General features: G+C 41.6%; 1 protein-coding gene across 1 annotated transcript in view; it reads right to left on the minus strand.

The window, feature by feature from the left end:
• Positions 1–4,777: 4,777 nt before the first annotated feature.
• Positions 4,778–21,545, minus strand: part of nup93 (nucleoporin 93) — a 37,640-nt gene continuing 20,872 nt past the window's right edge. Inside the window, exons 5-22 of the mRNA XM_074631917.1 lie at positions 20,403–20,531; positions 18,774–18,848; positions 17,717–17,809; positions 17,410–17,549; positions 17,113–17,245; positions 15,863–16,020; positions 15,583–15,748; positions 15,255–15,348; positions 10,352–10,543; positions 10,134–10,260; positions 9,858–9,930; positions 9,634–9,678; positions 7,592–7,708; positions 7,344–7,462; positions 6,685–6,802; positions 6,462–6,545; positions 6,231–6,359; positions 4,778–5,194 (exon numbers count right to left, since the gene is read on the minus strand). Of these exons, the coding sequence (XP_074488018.1) occupies positions 5,084–5,194; positions 6,231–6,359; positions 6,462–6,545; positions 6,685–6,802; positions 7,344–7,462; positions 7,592–7,708; positions 9,634–9,678; positions 9,858–9,930; positions 10,134–10,260; positions 10,352–10,543; positions 15,255–15,348; positions 15,583–15,748; positions 15,863–16,020; positions 17,113–17,245; positions 17,410–17,549; positions 17,717–17,809; positions 18,774–18,848; positions 20,403–20,531 (2,103 nt within the window). The 3' untranslated portion in view covers positions 4,778–5,083. The remainder of the gene's footprint in view (positions 5,195–6,230; positions 6,360–6,461; positions 6,546–6,684; positions 6,803–7,343; positions 7,463–7,591; positions 7,709–9,633; positions 9,679–9,857; positions 9,931–10,133; positions 10,261–10,351; positions 10,544–15,254; positions 15,349–15,582; positions 15,749–15,862; positions 16,021–17,112; positions 17,246–17,409; positions 17,550–17,716; positions 17,810–18,773; positions 18,849–20,402; positions 20,532–21,545) is intronic.

The following is a 21,545-nucleotide window of genomic DNA, read 5'->3' on the forward strand; positions in this document are numbered from 1 at the left end:
TTTTTTTCACCTTTATTAAATGATGGCATTTAGCTGCTTTGATTTCAGGGTCCTGGTATTGTGCATGCTGGCTTTCTGTCACTCTCACTGGGACACCTGAATACAACAGAGCCATCGTCTGTGTTATTAGCTACACCTGAGCTTTTCCTACTATGACAAGTCAAAATGTCTGCTGTGAGAAAGGCCTGTTGGGGGCCTTTCCAGCTTCTCAATAGTGAGGATTCTTGAGGCTATATTGCGGTAAGTTATATATTTGGGTGTTTTGGACTGTTGGTTGGATGGAACAAGCTATTTGAAAACGCCACTTTGTTCTCTGGGAAATTTGATGTGCGTTTTTCACTGTTTTCGGAAATTTTACCGTGAAAATAATCATTAGATGCTATTGTGTAGAGTTCAATTTATCAATCTGGAAGGAGGGAAAATGGAAGAAGGATTTGTCAGCAAGTTGACATAACTCATAGCCTATAGCAATGCAAATGTGTTTTGAGGGAAACCTCCCAGCCCTCTGTAAGCTTTCATAGATGACAGTGGTGCGTGCACTTACATAACCTGTATTTTGCCTTGTTTCATCAATAGGTTTTGACTTAAATATACATAAAATGCCAAGGGTCTCCTCCGGGTGTCACTGTTGTCAGCACAAAGTGCTTCAGTGCTTTTGGAAAGTTTACCCCATCACCACTTCTAGTATGGCCATGTGAAATAGCACTGCAATCAAACAGGATGTGTGAAGCTTAAATGTCCACTACGTTAGCTGCAGTGGGTAGAATTGGAGCAAATATGATTTTAAAAAAAAGTATTTTTTATAAAACGGTCTCTATATTCTGACAGTAGTGCATGAGACAGGTAATCTGGAAAAAATCATGTGCCTCTGTGTCCTCCGGTGCTCCTAATGACATCTGCAAGATTTCACAGACTGGAGGAAAACATCCAATCAGAGCCGAGCTGGAGCCTGCCGTCTCTGAGCAGCTGTCAATCACTCGCGAACTCCGATCAAACTGGGCAGCGCTGATCAAATATGAATCAAGATTCTGTTACTGTAATGCCTATTTCTCTCCTCAAATGTTTTCAGAAACATCTTGTAGTATTCTGTTTAGCTGTAAAATGAGAAAGTTTGTGACCCGGCCGCCATGTTGAGATCAGTTGATGAAATACCAAGCACCGCCCACTAGCCGGAGCAAACTTTCTCATTTTACAGCTTAACAGTACACTACAAGAGTTCACGAGTGATTGACAGCTGCCTCCGTTGAATGAACAGCCAATAGGAACGCTCTCTCTCTGAAATGACCTGTGATTGGCCAAAGTCTCCCGTCACAGGTAAGATTTTTTTTAAAGGCTGAAAAGAGAACCATAAGGAGGTGCAGGAGTCTAGTTTTCTCTCGGAGCACTTGAAATACAAAATGCTGAAAGGTTATTATGAAATTTTTGCCAAATGAAGCCAAAGACATTCTGCCTACTGCAGGTTTAAGCGGTTTGGGAAATCTCTAAGATGGATTCTTTTGGATCCCACACTACTAAATCATGCAAACATTAAAGGGGAGATATAGAGAAAGATTTTGTTAGAGAAGGAATAAAAATCAGGTTTTTAGTGTCGGCAGGTCAACAGCGGGGGGCACAACATTGTCCTAAGGGGAAAGTCATAAGTGGGTCACAGTATTTCCTACAGTGCCAACTCGTCACACCCGGAGGCCGCTCTCAAATATTCTCAGACATCACCAGGCAGGCAGGCAGGCCTCTCTCCTATTTGGGTGCAGACCATCTGTCTTTGATGGGACCGATCAGAGCCAGAATGAGTTGTTGATAAGGGAGGGACTTGGATTGATGAGGCAGGTTTGCAGCAGATCAGATGGCCCGAGATAATAATAATATCTGTTTCTTTTCTATTGGTGATGGCTCCCCTCTCAAGTCCATACCCGCCTTCTCTGATAGATCCTTCATGGTAAAAAAACAATATAGAAATGGTCTACAAACATTCAGATGGGAAAGGGTGTTTGCACAAAGGATGGAGAAGCATTACAACTGGCTGCCTATAGTAAATTATAACAAAAATCTATGCAGAAGCGTCCCATTATCCACAACAAAGGCATAATATGGTGAGGAGGAGGGTTTCTGTTCACACATACCAAGACTCCATCGTCTGCCAGTGGCTTTAAGTAGCATATAAACAGTTAAATCGCTCCATTGAAACCTCATGACGCACATTGTACATTTCATATTACTGATCATAAATTTCAATTTCTTTTGATGCCTATTTTTTTGTCTTTGAAATTGAAAGATAACTTATTTTATTGTGCTTGCTACAACCTAAACTTCACACATGATTTGGACCCAAACAGCAACAGAAGAACTCTATAGATGATATATTGGTAATATTTATTGACAAAAAAAAGGGGTAAGAAAGATTGTAGAGAAGGGATTATAAAATGTGTTTTACATCTGTGAATGTGCTGTAGTTCGGTTCTGTCTTAATAGGAAGAATTTCTCTTCACATTATTGAATTCAGTATGTGATTCTGGTATCTGAGTGAATGTGAGTCCAAATCATGAAGTGGAAAAAGAACTGAAATTGATGTTATGAATTGGTGGAAAAAGCTATAAATTCAGGTGTAACAGACAGAACCGTCACACACATACAAAACACAAATAACAGTTTACAGTCAGGTTTTTAAACACACCCTTAGTTGTGTGTGTGTGTGTTAGACCACTGAACACTGACAAATGTAAATACAACACATTTCTGCGTGGTATCCCTCAGCAGCATCGTGTAGGGGTTCTTCGTCTCGTCGGCAGTGGAGCGGTGCCACCCTGGTGTTGTGAAATAGCCGGGTTATAGGATGTGTCTGTCATCGGCCTGATTCACAACACCAGCTGCGGCACACACACCTGAGAGGCAGGTCTTCTGCTGCTGGATGTATTAAAACACACACACACACTTAGGAAGACCACAGGAAGATGAACAACTCGTATGGTCAAGAGTCTCTGCAGCACCCCATTGTGAGTGGCTAATCAGCATCTGATTTTAGTTGAGGATAGCTGCTCTGTGATTTTCTGATTCTTCGGTCCTATTATTAAGTGTTGGAGGGGTTAGTGGTGTGTATCTGAGTACAACAGCATGGATCCCATAGCGCTTGGCTCAGCTTTGTCTGTGGCCGTGGATGAACTCAACACCTCCGTACGGTTATGTGGAGCAGCCAAGACAGAATGAGCCTCCATCTGTGTTCTCTCAGGCCAGACTGAAGGACACAGAGTGTGGGCCACAAATTTAACAGAGGGGATGATGGGTGATTGTTTCCGAAGATTTGCATGTGCTTGGTTATCTTTGCAGACCTCAGCCGAAGCCAGTTTTGCTGCGAAATGTACTGGTAGGCTGTTAGTAGATAATGTTTTCGGGTGTTTAATTAGATTCCAAATGTTTTGTTAAATGGTTATTATAGGGCGTTTCCCTGTGGTTACTGAAGTGTCCAGAGTGCTGGGTAATGCCACATTTAAAGAAGACCTATTATGCTTTTGTGGTTTATCCCATTTTCCTTAGTGTTATGTAATTTTTTGGGCATATCAAGGTCTGCAAAGTTACAAAGCCCAAAGTCCCCCACAGAAACACTGCTCCTGAACTGCCTGAAACGCCTTTTCTTCCAAAACACGGTGATGTCACCAAGTCATATATTTGCTTAATACCTGCCAACCGGCTAGTTTGGCACGCCCTCAAACAAAGCTAGTTAGTGCAGAGTCCGAACAGTTTGGTTAGGTTGATCAATCACAACAGAGTGGGCCAGCTGACAGTTTCAGACAGAGTGTAAAGAGGTGCTGCAGCAGTATGAGAAAGATAGTTTTTTTTAAACATTAAAGCCTGTAAACATGATCTAGTAGAAACCCCAAATACAACTATGAACCTGAAAATTAGTATAATGGGTCCTCTTTAAGAGCTATACTTTGAGAAATCCTAGTTCCAAGCAGAAACGGTTGAAGTGCAGGGAGATGTTTAGAGTTCAAATGACCAATCCAGCAAACTTCAAATAAGAGCGCATTCTTCACAACCCCATTCTCAACAGGAAAAACACAAAGCGCTAAAACTGTGGCACAATCCAGTAATAAATTCAGTAAAACTGGCTTTTCTTAGAGGATATGTAAAACTTGCAGCCCACAACCTGATGACTGATCAAGAGGAATGTGTTGCAGCTTGTGTTAAAAAATGTCTCTTCCCTTCCAGAAATCCCCCCTCTGATACAGAGACAGGCAGAAATATCCCTCCAGTCCTGCAGTCGACTTCAAGCCAACCAACCATCTGCCAAGGGGACAGGACATGTCACAGATACTGCACTACAGCCTGTGGAAACAACATGGCGGCAGCCTGATCTACACTTAGGACCAGGAATTGTAGACAATAACTTGCTCATGTTAAACGAGAGGGAACTGAAATATCTAAAACTGATAACAATCAACGCTTTACTCTGGATAGAAGAGCTCTGAGCTCTCAGACAATGTTTGAGAGTTTGCTCTGTACATTATATTAAGCCCAATGTTGCAAATGCTAATTTTATCAGTGTAAAATGTATAAACTGTCCAATTTGAAAGGTGCATGAATTGACAGTTTACAAGACTTAAGTTTCATGGTAGATGCAGAACTGTTGTCCTTCGGCTATGAAAATCAGACTGCTCTGCACATGGAACAATCACTGTGAAAACAATGATCATTTAAAAAAAAAAAAAAAAAAAATCAGGCAAAATTAAAAAAAGAAAATGTAATGGACATTTAAAAATAATGGTTAAAATAAAAAGACAACTTAAACTTATTTTTCTTTTATTCCAAATCATCAAAGATACAAATATGAAACAACAAAAATGAAAAAAGGGATAAACAGAACAAAAAGAACAAACAATTAACTCAAATGGGTGAAATAAGGATGCATCTGGTAACACAACGATGAAAGTAGTAATCTATACAAAACAACATGGTAGACAAGTGAGTGTGTGTGAATATGTCTGCAAAAGCCAAAATGTTTCTGGTTGTAGCTGTGCGTGTGTGTTGTATGTGTAGCTGTGCGTGTGTGTTGTATGTGTTGCACGTGTGTGTGTGTGTTGACATGGACTCAGTTCATCAGTAATTCCATCTGCACCAGTCTTGCGTTGGTGTCCCCGGCCATGTTGTAGGGAATCATACCAGCAAAGGTGATCAGGGCTCTGGCCTGGCTGCGGAGTTGCTGTTGGAAGAGGAAGAAGTAGAAAAAGAAGAAGAAGGGCAAGTAGAGCATTAACATACTGCCACTGTAAGAAGAGACTGCTTCTGTACATCTCATTGGACATACAGTATATTGGTATATATGTCAGCATATTAGTGACAAGAAACTGCAGTACAAAAATGCCAAAAATATATTTGAGGTTTCAATTTACAAACATTACATGTTTTGTCCTACAGACAGCAATGAAAAGCTTATTTTTCCAATTCAAAAATGTCACATTACATATTTTGGTCACAGTTCTTGTAAAAACAAAATTGAAGTGATCCTTATAGAAAATGTTTCGGTATACAGTATGTTATGTGATTATTTCCGGGGTTAGGGCTGTCAAAATTCGCCAAAATTGACCTTTGAATATTCATTCTAAACTAGGGCTGTCAAGGTTAACTCTATAATAATGCCTTAACGCAAACTTGTTGTAACGCCATTCATTTCTTTAATGCAACCTGCGATTTTTGGGTTGTAGCGGGCTCAGTTTTAAAGCTAGAAAACAGAAGGAATCCATTAGTACCAACCATGTCATTACTAGCTAGTCGCGAAGGAGGCTAAATAATTCCCCAAACGTACGCTAAATTTTTGGTGAGGAAAAACTGGCCATGCCATTTTCAAAGGGGTCCCTTGACCTCTGACCTCAAGATATGTGAATGAAAATGGGTTCTATGGGTACCCACGAGTCTCCCCTTTACAGACATGCCCACTTTATGATAATCACACGCAGTTTGGGGCAAGTCATAGTCAAGTCAGAATGAATGACATGGTTGGTACCAATGGATTCCTTAGATATTCTAGTTTCATATGATGCCAGTATCTTCAATCTAGCTTTAAAACTGAACCCGAACCTAAAAATCGCAAGTTGCGTTAATGCGTTAAAGAAATTAGTCCTAATTTGTGTTATCGCGTTAACTTTGACCAGCTTCGCGTTAGCTTCGACAGCCATACTATTCATCTCTTTGAGCTGTTTCAGTTTGTCCCTCTGCTCTATCAGAGTCCGTCTTCTCACCATGTCTCTGTCCTCTATGGTCCTCTGTGGTCTTCCTGGGGTGCCCGCTGGCGCCCCCTTCAGGCGTTTGTGCTGAGTGAACAGGATGTTCATGGTGGCCAACAGCACTTCAGACAGGTTGTGGCGCACCTGGGGACACAGAGGACACGTTTTAGAAAGAACAAAAGAATAATGCTGCGTATTATTAGAAAGTCCGAAAGTCCCGTTTGAGCGTTCCGATCTTGATCTCACCTCGTCGCTGAAGTTCCTGAAAGCAGCCACTCTCTCCTCCACGCTGTCCTGACTGAGAGGAAGCAGCTTTAAACGCTCCATCACCTGATAGAGAAACACAGAGAGGGACGACGCTAACAGAGGAGCTTCACATATCCAACACAATATCTTCACTTCAATAGAGTATCACATACTAGGTCTGCGACAAAATGTTACTTTATAGGAACTGTTGAGTTGCACTCACGTCGTAGGCCCTGTCAACGTGACCTGCGTGGTACTCATCAAAGAACGTCGTCAGGTCCAACAGCAGGTAGAACGTACTATCGACGGACTTATCTCCTGCTATGCCCTGAGAACGATACCTGCAACGGAAAGAGGAAATGATTCTGTTATTATATGATGCTCTTGATTAGATTCAAATAGTGATGCACTGACTTTTTCAGCCTGATACCAATAGCGATACCTGGGCTTTGGGTATCTGACGATACCGAGTTCAATCCCATACCAGTGTTTAATTAATCAGCTGTATACCTCACTGTTTGGAAGTGACTGGGATAATTTATTTATGTATAAATACATGGATATAAATATATTTAATTGTTCTTTATTATCAAAATGATAAATCGTACACCAGCAACTTGGTAAAAAATCTTCAAAATTAACAGGAATTACAATTCAAGCGTAAATCTTTTTAATGTAGCGACAAATTTGTCAAAACTAAAACAGGAATTAAAATTATAGTATATAATGTGTGTAGTATATGAACATAAAATTGAATTGAATAGATCGGCCCCATTGTCACTGAAATCCGATCCAGCTATTTGAGTCAGTATCGGCCCGATATCCGATCCGGTATCGATGCATCCCTAGATTTAAATTAGTGCATGGTGCGTGTGTCCTTACCTCTCAGCAATAGCCACTGCAGTGTTTTTTAGCCTCTCCTTGTTGGACTGAGGAGCGCTGGCCTGGGCAATGACTGGACTCAACAGCCTGTTCATCAACTCCAACACCTTATCTGGGTTCTACACAGAGACAGATGGAAAGAGACAGTGAGAGGACTCATAACCAACTGCTGCAGATGACAGCAGCTTTGCAGAAATACAAGTGCAGTATATGGATGCAGAGATCACAGAGACACTAGATGTACTCGCCTTGGCCAGCTCGTAGAGTTTGACCGCCTCCTCAAACAAGCCCTTGTTCTCGGCCTCTAGAGCCACTTTACTGATGATGGCTCTGGTGTCCCCGGCGAACTTGTCTATAACTCCAGGCTGGAGGAAGGACGAGGAGGAGAGAAGATCAGAGTGAGACTGAGAATACTACAGTTCTGATGATGAAGAGCAGTCAGGGTAACCATCCTTGAGTTGTTGGTTTTCAGCAACCAAACATGAGATCAAATAAAAGCATCAAATACATCAAACAAAAGCAAAATGCAAGGTAATAACATCCAGACATCTGATCTATCAACATCTATGGCATTGCATTTAAATGACTGTTTTTTTCTTCAAAAAATGAAATGGGATCCTGTTAAAAGGTAAAATTGCTGTCAGAAAACTATATAACTATATTCATAATCACCATTACCAAAGCAAGCATGCCCTTGATTTGCTACCAGTGACAGGCTGGCACCAACAGCCACATACTGCAGCTTCTTACCACCAACAAAAGCCAATTGAACTTACATTTTTGTAATAAATTCCATTAGCATCAACATTTTTGTATCAAACAAAAAACACGTACCACTGCTACATTTCATCTGACAGACAGTAGCTGCACCGGAATGGCTTCTAATCAAAATCTTTAAGGGCTGGGCTAAATTGCTCTGGCTTGATGATAGATTAATTGCAAAGAGTCATTTTCCAATTATGCTCTATTAAAAGGTGCAGCCTAGACACTTTTGCAATTATAAACAATACATCTACAGTATGTCCAAAACTACAATTCATACCTTTCATCACTACATAATAGTAGTATTTTTAATTCATTACTAATTATTCTCCGTGCTGTGACCATTTCACAGCACAGAGACTTCAAGCATCAATATTCTCCTTTTTCTTAACACTGATTCGGGCTACATTTGAGAGCGAAAACCCAGAAAATTAGTTAGCATTTTACCACTTACGGTTCCTTCATCTGGAAGTCAATAGGTTTTTTGAATGGGTTTTTAGTTAGAGGTCTGAAATAAGGTCTGTGGTTAACACAAGCTTCAGAGATTTTAACGTTTTGTTCTACGACATAAAATACGTCAGTAAATGTCAGTGCGGTTGCTAACAAGTGGCTATGTGAGACTATTAAAAGTCATCACGCCAACTCGTCCATCTTTACAGTCTTGTTGTGTATACTCACGCTCATGCAACTGTGGTGTAGTTTGTTTATAGCCCAATGTTAGCTTTTTACTTCTGGCAGTTGCATTTACACTTTACAGAGATTATTTTACGGAACAAAACATGTAAGTATCATAAACGCGTGTTTGCCACAAAGTTTATTTTCTGCAATCATCCAAACCCCAATGGAAAAATCACATTGGCTTTTTGTGTCGAGGGAACCAGGGCGATGCTAACTTCCTGGTTGGCCTACAAAAACATGTCATCCCTGGAGCACTCTATACTCAAATCCAGCAAACTGCCATCTGTAGTGTTGTACATGGAAATCTTAGGATCATATACTGTAAAATATAATCCCCCCCCAGCACTACAAACCACCGCTGCAATAATAATTTAACCTGTCATTAGCTAAGTTAGTAAATTCACAAGACTCTGACAAAACAGGCCACCCCGTGTGTCTGTCATGTGGGTGGAAATATACAGCAATGTGAATTTGAGGGGAATAAAATACCCTCAAACATCACACCTTGTAGAGTGCTGCAGGCACAGTGAGAAATGTCAAGAACCTTTGGAAGCAAAGGCTACAGTGAAGCGAAGAGTGAAGAGCGTTTTGATCCACGACAGTGGAACAAAGTGCTGTTAAATGGGGCGTGTCAAAACATGCAGTAGACGTGTTGAAGAAAGAGAAGATTTCTGTCCTTGACTGACTGACTGAAACCCCCCAACATAGAGCAGAGGCAAAGAGTGACAGAATAAACGTGAGGCAGTGGAAGAAGACGAGAAAGGCATGGTTAGAGAGCAGGTGAGGCCAAAGCATGAACAACCACAGAAGAGATGAGAGAGAGAGATAGATAAAGACTCAATCTTCTTACCTTCCTACTGCCGTCCTTCTCTAATCTCCCCAACAGCATGTCAAACTGTAAGAAAGTCAAATATACCATATCAAAAACATGTAAAGTATACATTGTAGTAGAAAAATAGGTACACCTCTATGTATAACAGCCCTGAAATATGTTTTTAACTGTGTTAAAAGGCCTTGAACAACTGTACAGGCATGTTTTTCAAGAGGGTCTCTGTATAAATGTGGGTCACTCACCTCTCGACTCTCAATAACAAGTTCACTGACACAACGCATGAACATGTTTTCTCCCTGGCTGTCTTTCTCATTGCTGCAGATTAGAACAACATATACAGTAGGAATTAGAAACAGAGGCACTGTGGTGAACATCACTAGATAGAAGCAATAGCTGAATCTGACTCATAATATTTGTCACACATCCTCCTCTCCCTTTACCAACTCTCTGTATAGTACAGGGTCATAAAATCACAATACAGGGCGTTCATCTGATTGTGACAGTGTAGGATTACTTACCGTAAGAAGTAGAAGTACTGCAGGGCTTCCCGTGGATCAGTGGACTCAAACTTGCGAGTGTACAACATGAGCAGACGGATAAAGTTGAGGCGGCGTACCATAGGAGGGTCACCGGGCTCCTGGCTCACTACAGAGAACGGGTGAACACATATGTTTAACTAAAATTTCTTTCTCAAATGTCTGCAACCACTCTAGGAAATAAAGGTGAATACACTCACACAGCTGAGCACTTTGGCCAGACGACTTCAGCAGCAGCCGTAGCTCGTACAGGACCAACGCCACGTGCACGGCATGACTCCGAAGTCTCTCAACACGAAACAAGAACGCCACCGCCGCCTCGAACTGAGCTGTCAGGAACAACACCTGGAAATAGAGGAAGGGCTGCTGGCTCGCAGAGAAATGGGACTCTCCTGTTGGGCAAAAAATGAGAGAGAGGAGGTTGGTTTAGATGGCACCGAAAAAAAATTCATAACGTATTTCTGCATTACTTAAACCGGCATGTCATTTCATGCTGGAAAGAGGTCGCACCTCTAATGTCAGATGTGTTCGCACACTTTTGAGAGTCATTTGTGAGTCTCTACTTTTCTTATCTTTTGCTGAATTTCCACTGCATGGTACCGCAAGGCTCTACTCAACTTGATTCACCCTCTTTTGGTTTTTCCATTAGAAAACGTTGTGGATACCTTTTTTGGTATCATCGCGAGCTGAGCTGACACTAGAAGGTGGAGTTAAAACGCTGCAGACCACTGATTGCTAAGAGAGAATCGTCACTAGCGCAACATAGGACATCCTGCACAAACCCGTCTAAATAAGGCATAAGACTACCAAGTACAAACATGAATTTTTTTCTTTTGAATAATTGAGAAACTGTTTAAAAATTACCAACTGCCACTTTAAATTGAACTGCCAAAAACAAACTAACAATAGCACTTCCCTTTTTGGACAAAAGACAAAGCAAAGAGTTTGATGAGTCACGTTTCATTGATAATGAAAATGAGATAAGTGCTGTCACAACTTGTCACAATGGTCAAAACTTCAATTCTACTTTACTCTGCAACGAATTAGATAGTCACTTTGATACTTTCACAAAATGACATCTAAGACGACATCATCATTTTTGTATTTATAGTGAGAGTGGAGAGGTGACAGGGAATAAGGGGGATAGAGGGCAGGGATGACTTGCAACAAGGGTCATCAGCTGGATCGGACTCCAACTGGGGACATTAGGTTGACATGGTCCTACTTTCTTTTTTTTTTTTTTTTTGAGTTGTGGTATTGGGACAAAACTAGATTTGAACGCCCTGCACATCCACACAGGCGTTTTCAGTTATTCTGATTAGACCTTTCCTCAGGTTTAAGGGGGTCACCAGACTCTGTGTACCAATATGAATAATAAATGTGTAATTTGTCTCCCCCTTAAAGTTGCAAAACAAAGCTCAACGGGAGAGAGAAGGGACCTGTCAATCAAGCACTGTCAAAATAATTGAAATCACATATTCTGTATGGGTGTTTCAATATTTATGACTATCTGACAGTTACTATAGAAACTCGTCTAATGCCATTATTGAATTTATTTTAATGTATTAAACTATAATAGCACCGGTTTAACTTGCCGTCATGCTACGACAATTTCTGACAGTTGTCATGGCAACTAACATGTAAGAATTTGAAAACATTCTGTCAAGTGCAGGTACTTAGTCATCAAGTTTACTTTTTAATTATAATCCTTAATCCTCTTGCTGGCTGAAAGTTTGAGGAGTAGAACAGGGTGGACCATGTCAGCCATTTCATAGCCTTATCTCAGACTTACAGCACTTTAGTTCAAAAAGGGAAAGCGCATGAGAGAAGAAGAGAGGGAGAGAGCGATGAAGAGGAGAAAAAGGACGAAGGAGGGGAGATAAGAGTGTGGGTGTGAGGGGGGGCTGCAGCAGATTGAGCAAACAAGAAATGAGAAAGAACAAATGCACATGCAAGGAGAGAACATGTAAAAAGAGGACAGGAAGCAGTGGGAGGACGGACGGAGGGGAAACGGCGGCGCAGGTGCAAGGAGAAACAGGGATAAAGGATGAAAGGAGAGGACAGAGTTGCAGCAAAACGAAGGACAGAGAAACAGAGAACAGACGAGGCTGGCGAGCACTGGCAGTATGTGAGAGAAATGAAGAGAGGCTTTGGGCTTTAAGTCCCGCTGTGAAGCAAGATGGAGGACAACAAGGAACACTGTGCCAGACAAGCGAAGGAGCTGAGCAGCATGAGAGAAAACAGAATGAGGCTCCAGGCTGTACTTCCCAACGAGCAGAGAGAGAGAGTGGGAGAGGGGAAATGGGAGAGGGTGAGGGCCACTGAGAGAGGAAAAGAAGTGCGGTCTTATCTGAACGGAGCAGGGTCGGCCCGTGGAGAAGGCAAAAACCCAGAGGACAAAACTGTGCTTACTCAATCTGTGGGAGAAAAGGCCCAATGCCCCTACGCTCCCCTTTTTTGTGTATCAGGGGGCATGTGGGTGTTTAAGGCCCCGATCAGACGGAGTACTTTTTACCAGCCCGGGGCGGCTTTTTGGAATTGTGTTCAATGAGAGTGAAGCTTTTTGCTCTCTGCTTTTGCGTTGTTGAGTGCCTCGCGCTTTTACGCTCAATGCGCCTCACGTTTCGGCAGGAGCGCACTGAACACCTCGAGTTGAAAAAACTTCAACTCAGAGCCTGGCGTCATTTGCGGTTTTTTTTGTTTGTTCTGTTTGTAAGTATCAAAAACAATCTTACAAGCACTCCCACTTCCTGCAGTGATTGACCAGGTGTGCCGAAGTAAAAACATATGCTGGATTTGAACGTTGAACTTTGTTGTATATATTTTCTTTCTGCAGTGATGCTGGTATTGTTTTCACCTGGTGAGTCTGTGTGTGAGTTATCATGATCAAAATGAAGGATGAGTTCGAAGATGGGTGTGACCCGAGCAAGGGTGCCAGAAGTAGGGGGGGTAGGAAGTGAGGAAGGGGCCATTGGCCCCCCCGCTTTACGCCCCTGGCCCAATTTGGCATTACGGCTGGTGTGATCCCATCGCAAGATGGTCTCTAGTCTCTGTTATATATATTGTATGGTTGTACTTGTTGTAATGTTGTATTTTATATTTACATTTCATGAACAGTACTGGAGAAGGTAAACAAGCGTTTCACTGCAAATAAAATCCTTGGGATTTTCAGTTTATACGCAAAACAAAAAACTATTTCCATGTGCTTAACTATGAATGCCTACGACGAGACTGGAGAGACTATCCAAAAGTGTGCCCCTTGTCCCCTCTTGTAATATTCATTGGGTTGAGACATCAGAGAGATCAGGGAAGCACTGCGATGCAGCCAAGAGGAAGCATGGTTGAACGGGAGTTAAAGCTGCAGCTTTTCTTTTTACTGTACTGAAGGCATTTGATAAAACCTATAGAGACGAAGCGGAAGGCGTTATTACATTTTCTGCACAGGCAGCAGGTGACTGGCAGTAGTAGCACTTCCAAGCAAGAAACTTTCCTGGCTAAATCATAAGTACAAAAGAAGAAAAATTGCTAATTCTACATTTGACAGTTTAAAAATCAATTCACAAACAAGATTCTGGCTCATTTTCCCACAAACTCATGAACTTTTGTTCCTGTCTACTATGACAAACGGTTCAGAATTTGCTACTGCTCTGAGTCACTCTTCTGGCTGGCTTGTTGTCCTTAGCAACAGTTGCTGAGACTCATGGGTACTGTTGTGTTTAAAGCTGTTCACCAAACCAAACTAATAATGAACAGGATTTTTTCCAGAAATTAAGCTGAAATATTCATTGCCGTTAGCTTTAGTGCTGTTGAATTATCCATGTGTTTCTCAGTTGAAGAACATTGAGGTTGCTATTGTGGCTGCTTCTCTATCTCTCTATCTCTCTCTCTGTCTCTCTCACTCTCTCTCTATCTATCTATCCCCCCATCCGGTTTCGGCAGATGGCCGCCCGCCCTGCGCCCGGTTCTGCTCCAGGTTTCTTCCCAGTAATCGGGGAGTTTTTCCTGGCCACAGTGCGCTTGGTGGATCCTGTTGGGTCTCTAAACTATGGTGTACGGTCATAGACCTGCTCTATATATAAAGCGTCTTGAGATAACTTCTGTTGTGATTTGACGCTATACAAAAATAAATTGATTTGATGTTATCATTCAAAGAAAACCTTCGAATGAGAATTTGATTTACCATAGACTGTACATAAGAAGTGAACGTAGTCACCGTGTTACCCATTGGAGGCCTTGAGTTCAGCATTTTGGCCGTCGCCATCTTGTTTTTTTGCAACCAGAATGAGTCGAGAGGGTGGAGCTAAGTACAACCGAACGTTGAATCAGACATTTTTACGGCGACCAAATGTTACAATCAACATACATGAACTGGAAACACAATATGAAAGGGTTAAAGACAACTCCTTGACCAGACAAAAGCATACCCTGCTTTATGGTCTATTTGACTCTAAATGGGACCATAATCTACTAAATGAACATCATGCTGTATTGAAGAAGACTTGAAACTAGCGATTGAGACCATAAACTCATGTTTACAATGTTTACTGAGGTAATAAATCAAGTGAGAAGTATTATAATATATATAATTTTCTCACAGACTTCTATACAATCAGACTTCTTTTTGCAACCAGAGGAGTCGCCCCCTGCTGGCTGTTATAAAGAATGCAAGTTTAAGGCACTTCCTCATTGGCTTCACTTCTTAGAACCGAAGGTTGCCCACTTGAATTTACAGTAAGGAAAATGACTTCCAGAGAGAAAAAGCGAGCCCTGGGTTCAGATCGATACTCTGAGTTGAGTTAAAACAGTAGGTAATAAAACCTTAGAGGCAAGCTGCTCCCATTTCTAAACAATGTACAGATATGGTTGTAGTCATATTACAATCTGGCACATGAGGCAATGAGCCAAAGGTAACCAAAGGAAAGTCTGTTCCACAGGGAACACATAGCATGCATACACATCTGTGCCTGTGCCCTCTCTGCAACAGCTTCTCGAGTAGGAAAAGATAATGGAAATGGAACGGAGGTAGGTGGGGAGGCACAAGTGATGTATCACAATTGTCGAGAAACTAAAGTTTAGAGCTGAAACAGAAATGCAGTTCCATACCGTAGTCCTCCAGCAGCTGTTTCTGCAGCTGTGGCAGGGTCAGTCTGTCCTGAGGAGAGCTGCTGCCGTCATCATCAAAACACACCTGGTTCAACTGCAGGGACAAAACACGGTACACACTAAGTAAAAATACACAACTTTGGTTCAAAGGAGGACGGCTTTACTGAAAAAAACAGCATACAATAAGACAGTAAATGACCCACACAAGTCCAAGGATTGCCAAGAGTTAAGCCCAGGAACTTTTAATGATGACCATTAACTGGTCCAGCTTCTCCTCTGGCCAGTGTGCTAATTCTTTATATTAAAATAAACCAAAAGTAATCTGTACCTTAAGCCAGAGGTAGTCTTCCGTCTTGTCTGCCACCTCTCCGTGGTTATCACTGATGTCACATTTACCGATCAGGCAGTAGACGGCTCTCTTGTAGGGGTCGGCGCTGTTCCTCAGCACTCTGCGGTAGTGGAGACGAAGCTTGTTCTCTGAAGTTGGGGAAAGGCTGAAGGGAAGAGATCAAGAGACATAAGTGACGATACAGTTTGACCTTCCTTGACCTCTATGGGCATCTCGACATATACAAATATATGAAGACAAGGAGCTGAGGTGTTCTCACCGTCTGTCAGGGCTGTTCATGTACTCCTGAAACCAGCTCTTGAAGTCTCCTAGCTGATGCTGCACTCTGTTCACAACCTGCATGGCTGCATTCAGATCTCCACAACGTAGACAGTAGTAGATCACAGCCCAAACTGGATGGCCCTCTATCTCACCATCCTGTCGCACACAAAGACATTTAATACAGTGGTGACAATATTCCACTGGCTCATTTCAAATAAAGATTCTGACCCCATTTTAGTTTTTGACCTGCACATAAATTAAGCTTGCACTAAGCAGTACCAGTTCCTTGTTGCAAATATCAGTGAGAATCAGTTGAACAGTTGAACTGTAGTGTTATTTTAAGCAACATTTTTGGCAGGTTTACCAAAAATTTAAAAAGGAGATTCAGGGCCCTATCTGAAACCCGGCGCAAAGGACCAATGTTTGTATTCATGTTAAGGAAAACACTAAACTCAGGCGGCAGGTGACAATTCAAAATATAATGGAATATAATGAAGTAAGGCTCTCAGGCATTCTGTATTGCTCAACCTGCAGCGCACTCTCAGCGCTCCTCCGGTCACTGGCGTGACCGCCGTGACCAGAGAGATCATGGTGCACACACGCCTCTGTGGAGTCTACTCTCATTATCCCTCTGTGTGTGTGCGCGAGTGTAGACATAGGCTACGTCAAAGTTTGCAGGCCCTTTCCCCCTAAACGGCAGCGTTTTGAGGCTGAAGGAACTGCGCGTGCATAAAATATCTCCGGAGCTTATTATCATATAATGAATTTTGCCCCCCCATGCTGCCTGCACCATTAAATAGGTTATCGGTGCATTTGCTCATATGCAGTCAAACGGAGTTGTTAATGGGGCAGAGGATTAGGAGACCGCAGAGGATCCACCGGCCAAGGGCCATACTGTACATCTGCTTGTGCACTTTCACTTTCCGCAAGAGCCATTTAAATAGCAATGCACCAATGTGCAGGCGCACCTGGCCTTTAAAGGGAATGGGGGAGATGTCGATCTGATTGGTTTGACTCCTGTTACGCTCAAAACACACCTATAATTAATTAAGAGACTAAATACACCCCTTTGCCCCTTGCTCCTTACTTTGCGCCCAGATTATGCGCCACTTAACGAGCAAAAGTGGAGTTGGACACGCCCTAAATGCAATTGTGCCATGCGCTATAGATCGTTAAACTAGGGCCCTCTGTATATTTGTAACATAATTGGCAGATTTGAAAAAAACATTCAAAATGTGTGTGTGTTACCTGCATGCCAGGCAAGGGTCCTGGTAGTTTAATGTTGAGGAAGCTGCGGACTAGTTGGTATGTTCCTGGCACTCCTCCTAGTTGGGCCTGATGGAGGTTCCCAAACACCGTCACCATGGTGTAGTTTTTATAACTGGGGGAAGAGGAGATGCACACACAGTTAATCAACATGGTGCACTTTGGGTTCAGTTTAAACTACTGTATGTCCAGTGCTAACTTGGATCCACGAAAAGCTTAACGTCTTCAAAAACAACACCAACCACTGCACTTTAGAAAAACAAAAACAAGCACAGTTACCTGTTCTCTAGGAAGCTGAGCGCCTGGCCTACAAAGGCCATTTGCATTTCAACAGAGGTGCGACTCTTGAGAGTGTCTTTGGCTGGAACCAGCAACACATCTGTCATTTGCTTCACCATCAGCCACATGTCTGATACATTCTGGAGGGAAGGGAGAGGGCGACAGTCACAGTTACATAATGGCATGTACTGTATAGAGAAAACAGAATGCATATTGGCTGCCGGAGTAAAATTAACATATATCTTTGAAGAGGACAAAATAATTTAATCTGAAAATAACAATTTCATGGTGATAGCAATGTTCTTACCTTGTCATCCAGGCTTTCTGCTACAGAAGCACATAAGTCTCCCAGGTTAGGCTGAATGTGACCATTCACTATCTTCTCATTGAAAATGTAAATCTGGAGGAGGAAGAGGTGGTGGTAAAGGGAGAGAAAGACAAAAAAGAAAAAAAAGTTTATTGGCAATAAGCTCCCCACATTGTCAAATGCCAAATTTTCAGGTTAAATTTCTACATTTGCAAATGAATGTTTAAAACATTAGATCGACCTACAACTCCATCCTCAGCTTCAAAAGTAAAAGCAAACACTATGACCATCGAGTGAAATGGTTCACAACAAAAAACAAGAAAAAAAGGATCAGAATGTTTAAAAGGTCATTAAAGAGGATAACAAAAACTAGACAAATGATGCCGCACGCAATGTGTCGACACATGGTCGGAGGAAAAGCCACGTTTAAAGTACTGCGTCGTGTAGCAGATCAGAGACAAACGGAGAGAGAAAGAGAAGGTCAGACTGGATGATGAGGGAGGAGGGACGGTAGAGAGACACAGAGACAGAGTGAGAGGGAGAGAATTACCCAGAGACCCCCTCTGCCGCCCAATCAATCAATATGTTTGATCTGCCACTTCCTGTCTGGCTGTGACCCCATTTTAACTGAGCGAATCGGACAGAGGGCATCACAAACAGACTCTGTGTTCAACTCACAACGGTCAATTCAAGAGGTGGTTTTTCTTTCGATTTAAGTATCAACACAGTTATGTTTGCATGAAAATATCTGTGTTCTACAGCAAATTCATTTTATAGATGAAACTAAAGCTATCACAGCCAGATATATATATAATCACTTTCACTGTATTAACTATGACAATGTTTTCCTTTAAAGTGTCTACTTCATAAAAAAAATAAAAACCTACTGATGTTTGTAACAGAGCCTGACTGGTAAATCAGGGGGTAATGGAGAGTTCAGGAAGCACTCCTACCCAAACAGTTTTTGATTTTTTTACATTTGCACTGTTCATACTAAATTCATACCTCACCTGGAGCTTTGGTGTACAACAAAATGATAAGACTAACGGCGACTCACCTGTCGTCCATAGGCCACCTCCACGCTGTCCAACGCACTCCTTCCTGGAACTGTCACTTCACTCACAAAGCTGGGCTACAATAAACAGAGAGGCAGCAGATGGCGTGATAAATCAACTGCACACAAGCAAGTAGCATTTCTAAAAGGAAGTTCAATAAATATAGAAAGAACAGAAACGCCAGTCATGTACAGATGAAACTGTCAATTGTGTCTAATGTGACAATCAATTATCATTGTAAATTAATCCTCTTTTTTCATACCGACTATTCTGCGTTTTGAGTCTTTCCAGCTCAGATAGAAGGACCACAGTGTTTTCGTGCCTGTTGCCCAATGCATGCTGGGATAGGCTCCCGCAGGATGACACACAGGATGAAAGTATTTTACTTTATTCAGGGACAAGATAAAAATAGTGTCTATGAGTCTCAGATGAAACAGTTATTCTGGTTAGTTTGGACGAGTGGGTAGACAGCTACGAGTACACAGTGTCAAGAAATCTGCTTGAGAGACTGGAGACTTGCTTTAAAGTAGACATATTCAGTCCAAGAAGTTCAAATGTATTACAATATAGATACTTTTTGTGTATGTGACTAAATTAATCGGAAAAGAAATGACGGGGTTGCTCAATGATTTTTGCACATCATGAAATAATGTAATATTAATTAGGGGTGTAAATCACAAGTTTCATCACAATATGATATTATAAATCGATTCATTGGACAACGAAACGATATTTGCTGAAGTCTGACGTGATATGATTTTGATTCGCTTCAATTCAGGGACCTGCTATTGATATGAGACGATATCATTTGCCCATTTAACACAACCAGTTACATATCAACTCACAAAAAGCAACTAAAAATATGATTTGACAAATCTATTAATGGTGACTCAGACATGCCATGGAAATGTCAAAATAAGGGTGTGTCTTAGAGATGATGATGGTATCGATGATATTGGATCGTTATTGAATATATCAATCCAGATCGATGTATCGTTAGAACCCTAATATTGGTATATCAATCTTTTCTACACAGTCCACAACAAGGTCACCAGTGTTTGATAAGTCCACTATGCTGTAGACACACTGAGAAGCAAACTGAGACTGATTTAAAAAAAGTTAGAACCGAGCTCTTTAAGTGTAAAATATCAGAGGGTAGAAAACAGACTTGCTCAGGAAGTGAAATCTGTAATCTCAATCTTCCGAAACATGAAGAAAGGCCAAAAATAGACATTTCCTCTGGCCTCTTTATTATTAAAAAGAAACAGTGGTGGACCTGCATCTTCTTTTAGGAAACTTATTCATTCTCTATGACAGATCCAGTCAAGTGGAGGAGGGCCTGTGCAGAGCTCGGTCCATTGGGCAACCTCAAATTAGCTGATTTACCGATATAATATACTCTCATTACCATAAATAACATCAACTTTTAGCAAGGAATGTAAACCTCAATAGTCCCAGCAGCAAATGTTCTGCAAAATTAGCTTTCCCATTAGGTGAAACAGTGTTATCTCTGAGGTGTCTAGCAGACTGAGACAGTTTCTCTTTGTGGTACAGATACTTTGTTTTTAAGTTGTCTCCCCTTGAACTGTGGAGGTCCTTCCTAAAGCATCTCTGTGTTGCGTTTCCTGTACCTCGACATCTTGACTGAAGTCCAGTGCGTCCTCTCCTGCTCCGAGTAGTGTGTGCAACACTCTCTGCTTCACCTGCTCCCACTGGACCAGCATGGACTCACGGTGGTACTCTTCAGCCAACAGGAACGTCTGAGACATATCAAAGTAGGAAACAGGTACTGAATCATACTCAATGTATTACTGCCCACAGAACTTATGTAACTAAGAGAACAAGACAGTTTAGCCGTTGTTGCAGTAAACAAACTCTCTTGTACATTATAGCTAACATAATTGCCCATCTTCCAATGATTTGGGATGTGCCAAAATGTCCCTGGTGATCTTAACTTGTTGAAGTTCTATGTATGTATGCAGCCAAGTTAAACATTTAATAGTGTGCCCTTCACACACCAGATTTAGCAGCAAACCCTTGTCAAGATTGTACTACTCCACCAGGACACAGTGGCGTCTATTTTAACCCTCCACAGAGACTCAAAGTGAGATAATGGGAACGTGAGATAATTGAATCTTTCTTCTCTCCAGCTCAGGGAGATACTAATGTAGACTAAAGCCACCTTTAGTTGGTTAACTTGTTCACTGCCTGGATGTCAAAGTGTTTACTTTTAACATTTCTGAGTTGCATCACGGCAATCTGTCAAAAACTATGATGGAATCAAGAAATTGCAGTGCAGAAATGACAAAGATAAATTAGAGGTCATTTTTTTTTTTTTAAAGTATCTCCATTCCATTACATACATAGTTTTTGGAGAGAACTATGTCTTAACTGTAAAATGTCACACTCAGTAAATATCTCTTTTTCACAATTGCTTAAAGGAACAGTGTTTAACATTTCGGGAGATCTATTTGCAGAAATGTAATATAATATTCACAACTATGTTTTCATTAGTGTATAATCACCATACATCATCATAATACGAATTGTGTTTTCGTTAGCTTAGAATGAGCCCCTCATATCTGCATAGGGAGCGGGTCCTCTTCATGGAGTCCGCCATGTTGCTCCGCCATGTTTCTACAGTAGCCTAGAACGGACAAACCAAACACTGGCTCTAGAGAGAGCCTTTTGTGTTTTTACGTTACCTGAAGGCCACCATAGTTCTCCGACCCGCTTGTGAAACTGCGGTAAGGTGAGCTGCAGAGTGCAAAACC

Source organism: Sebastes fasciatus, chromosome 4 (assembly GCF_043250625.1).
Source record: "Sebastes fasciatus isolate fSebFas1 chromosome 4, fSebFas1.pri, whole genome shotgun sequence".
Classification (NCBI taxonomy): Eukaryota; Metazoa; Chordata; class Actinopteri; order Perciformes; family Sebastidae; genus Sebastes; species Sebastes fasciatus.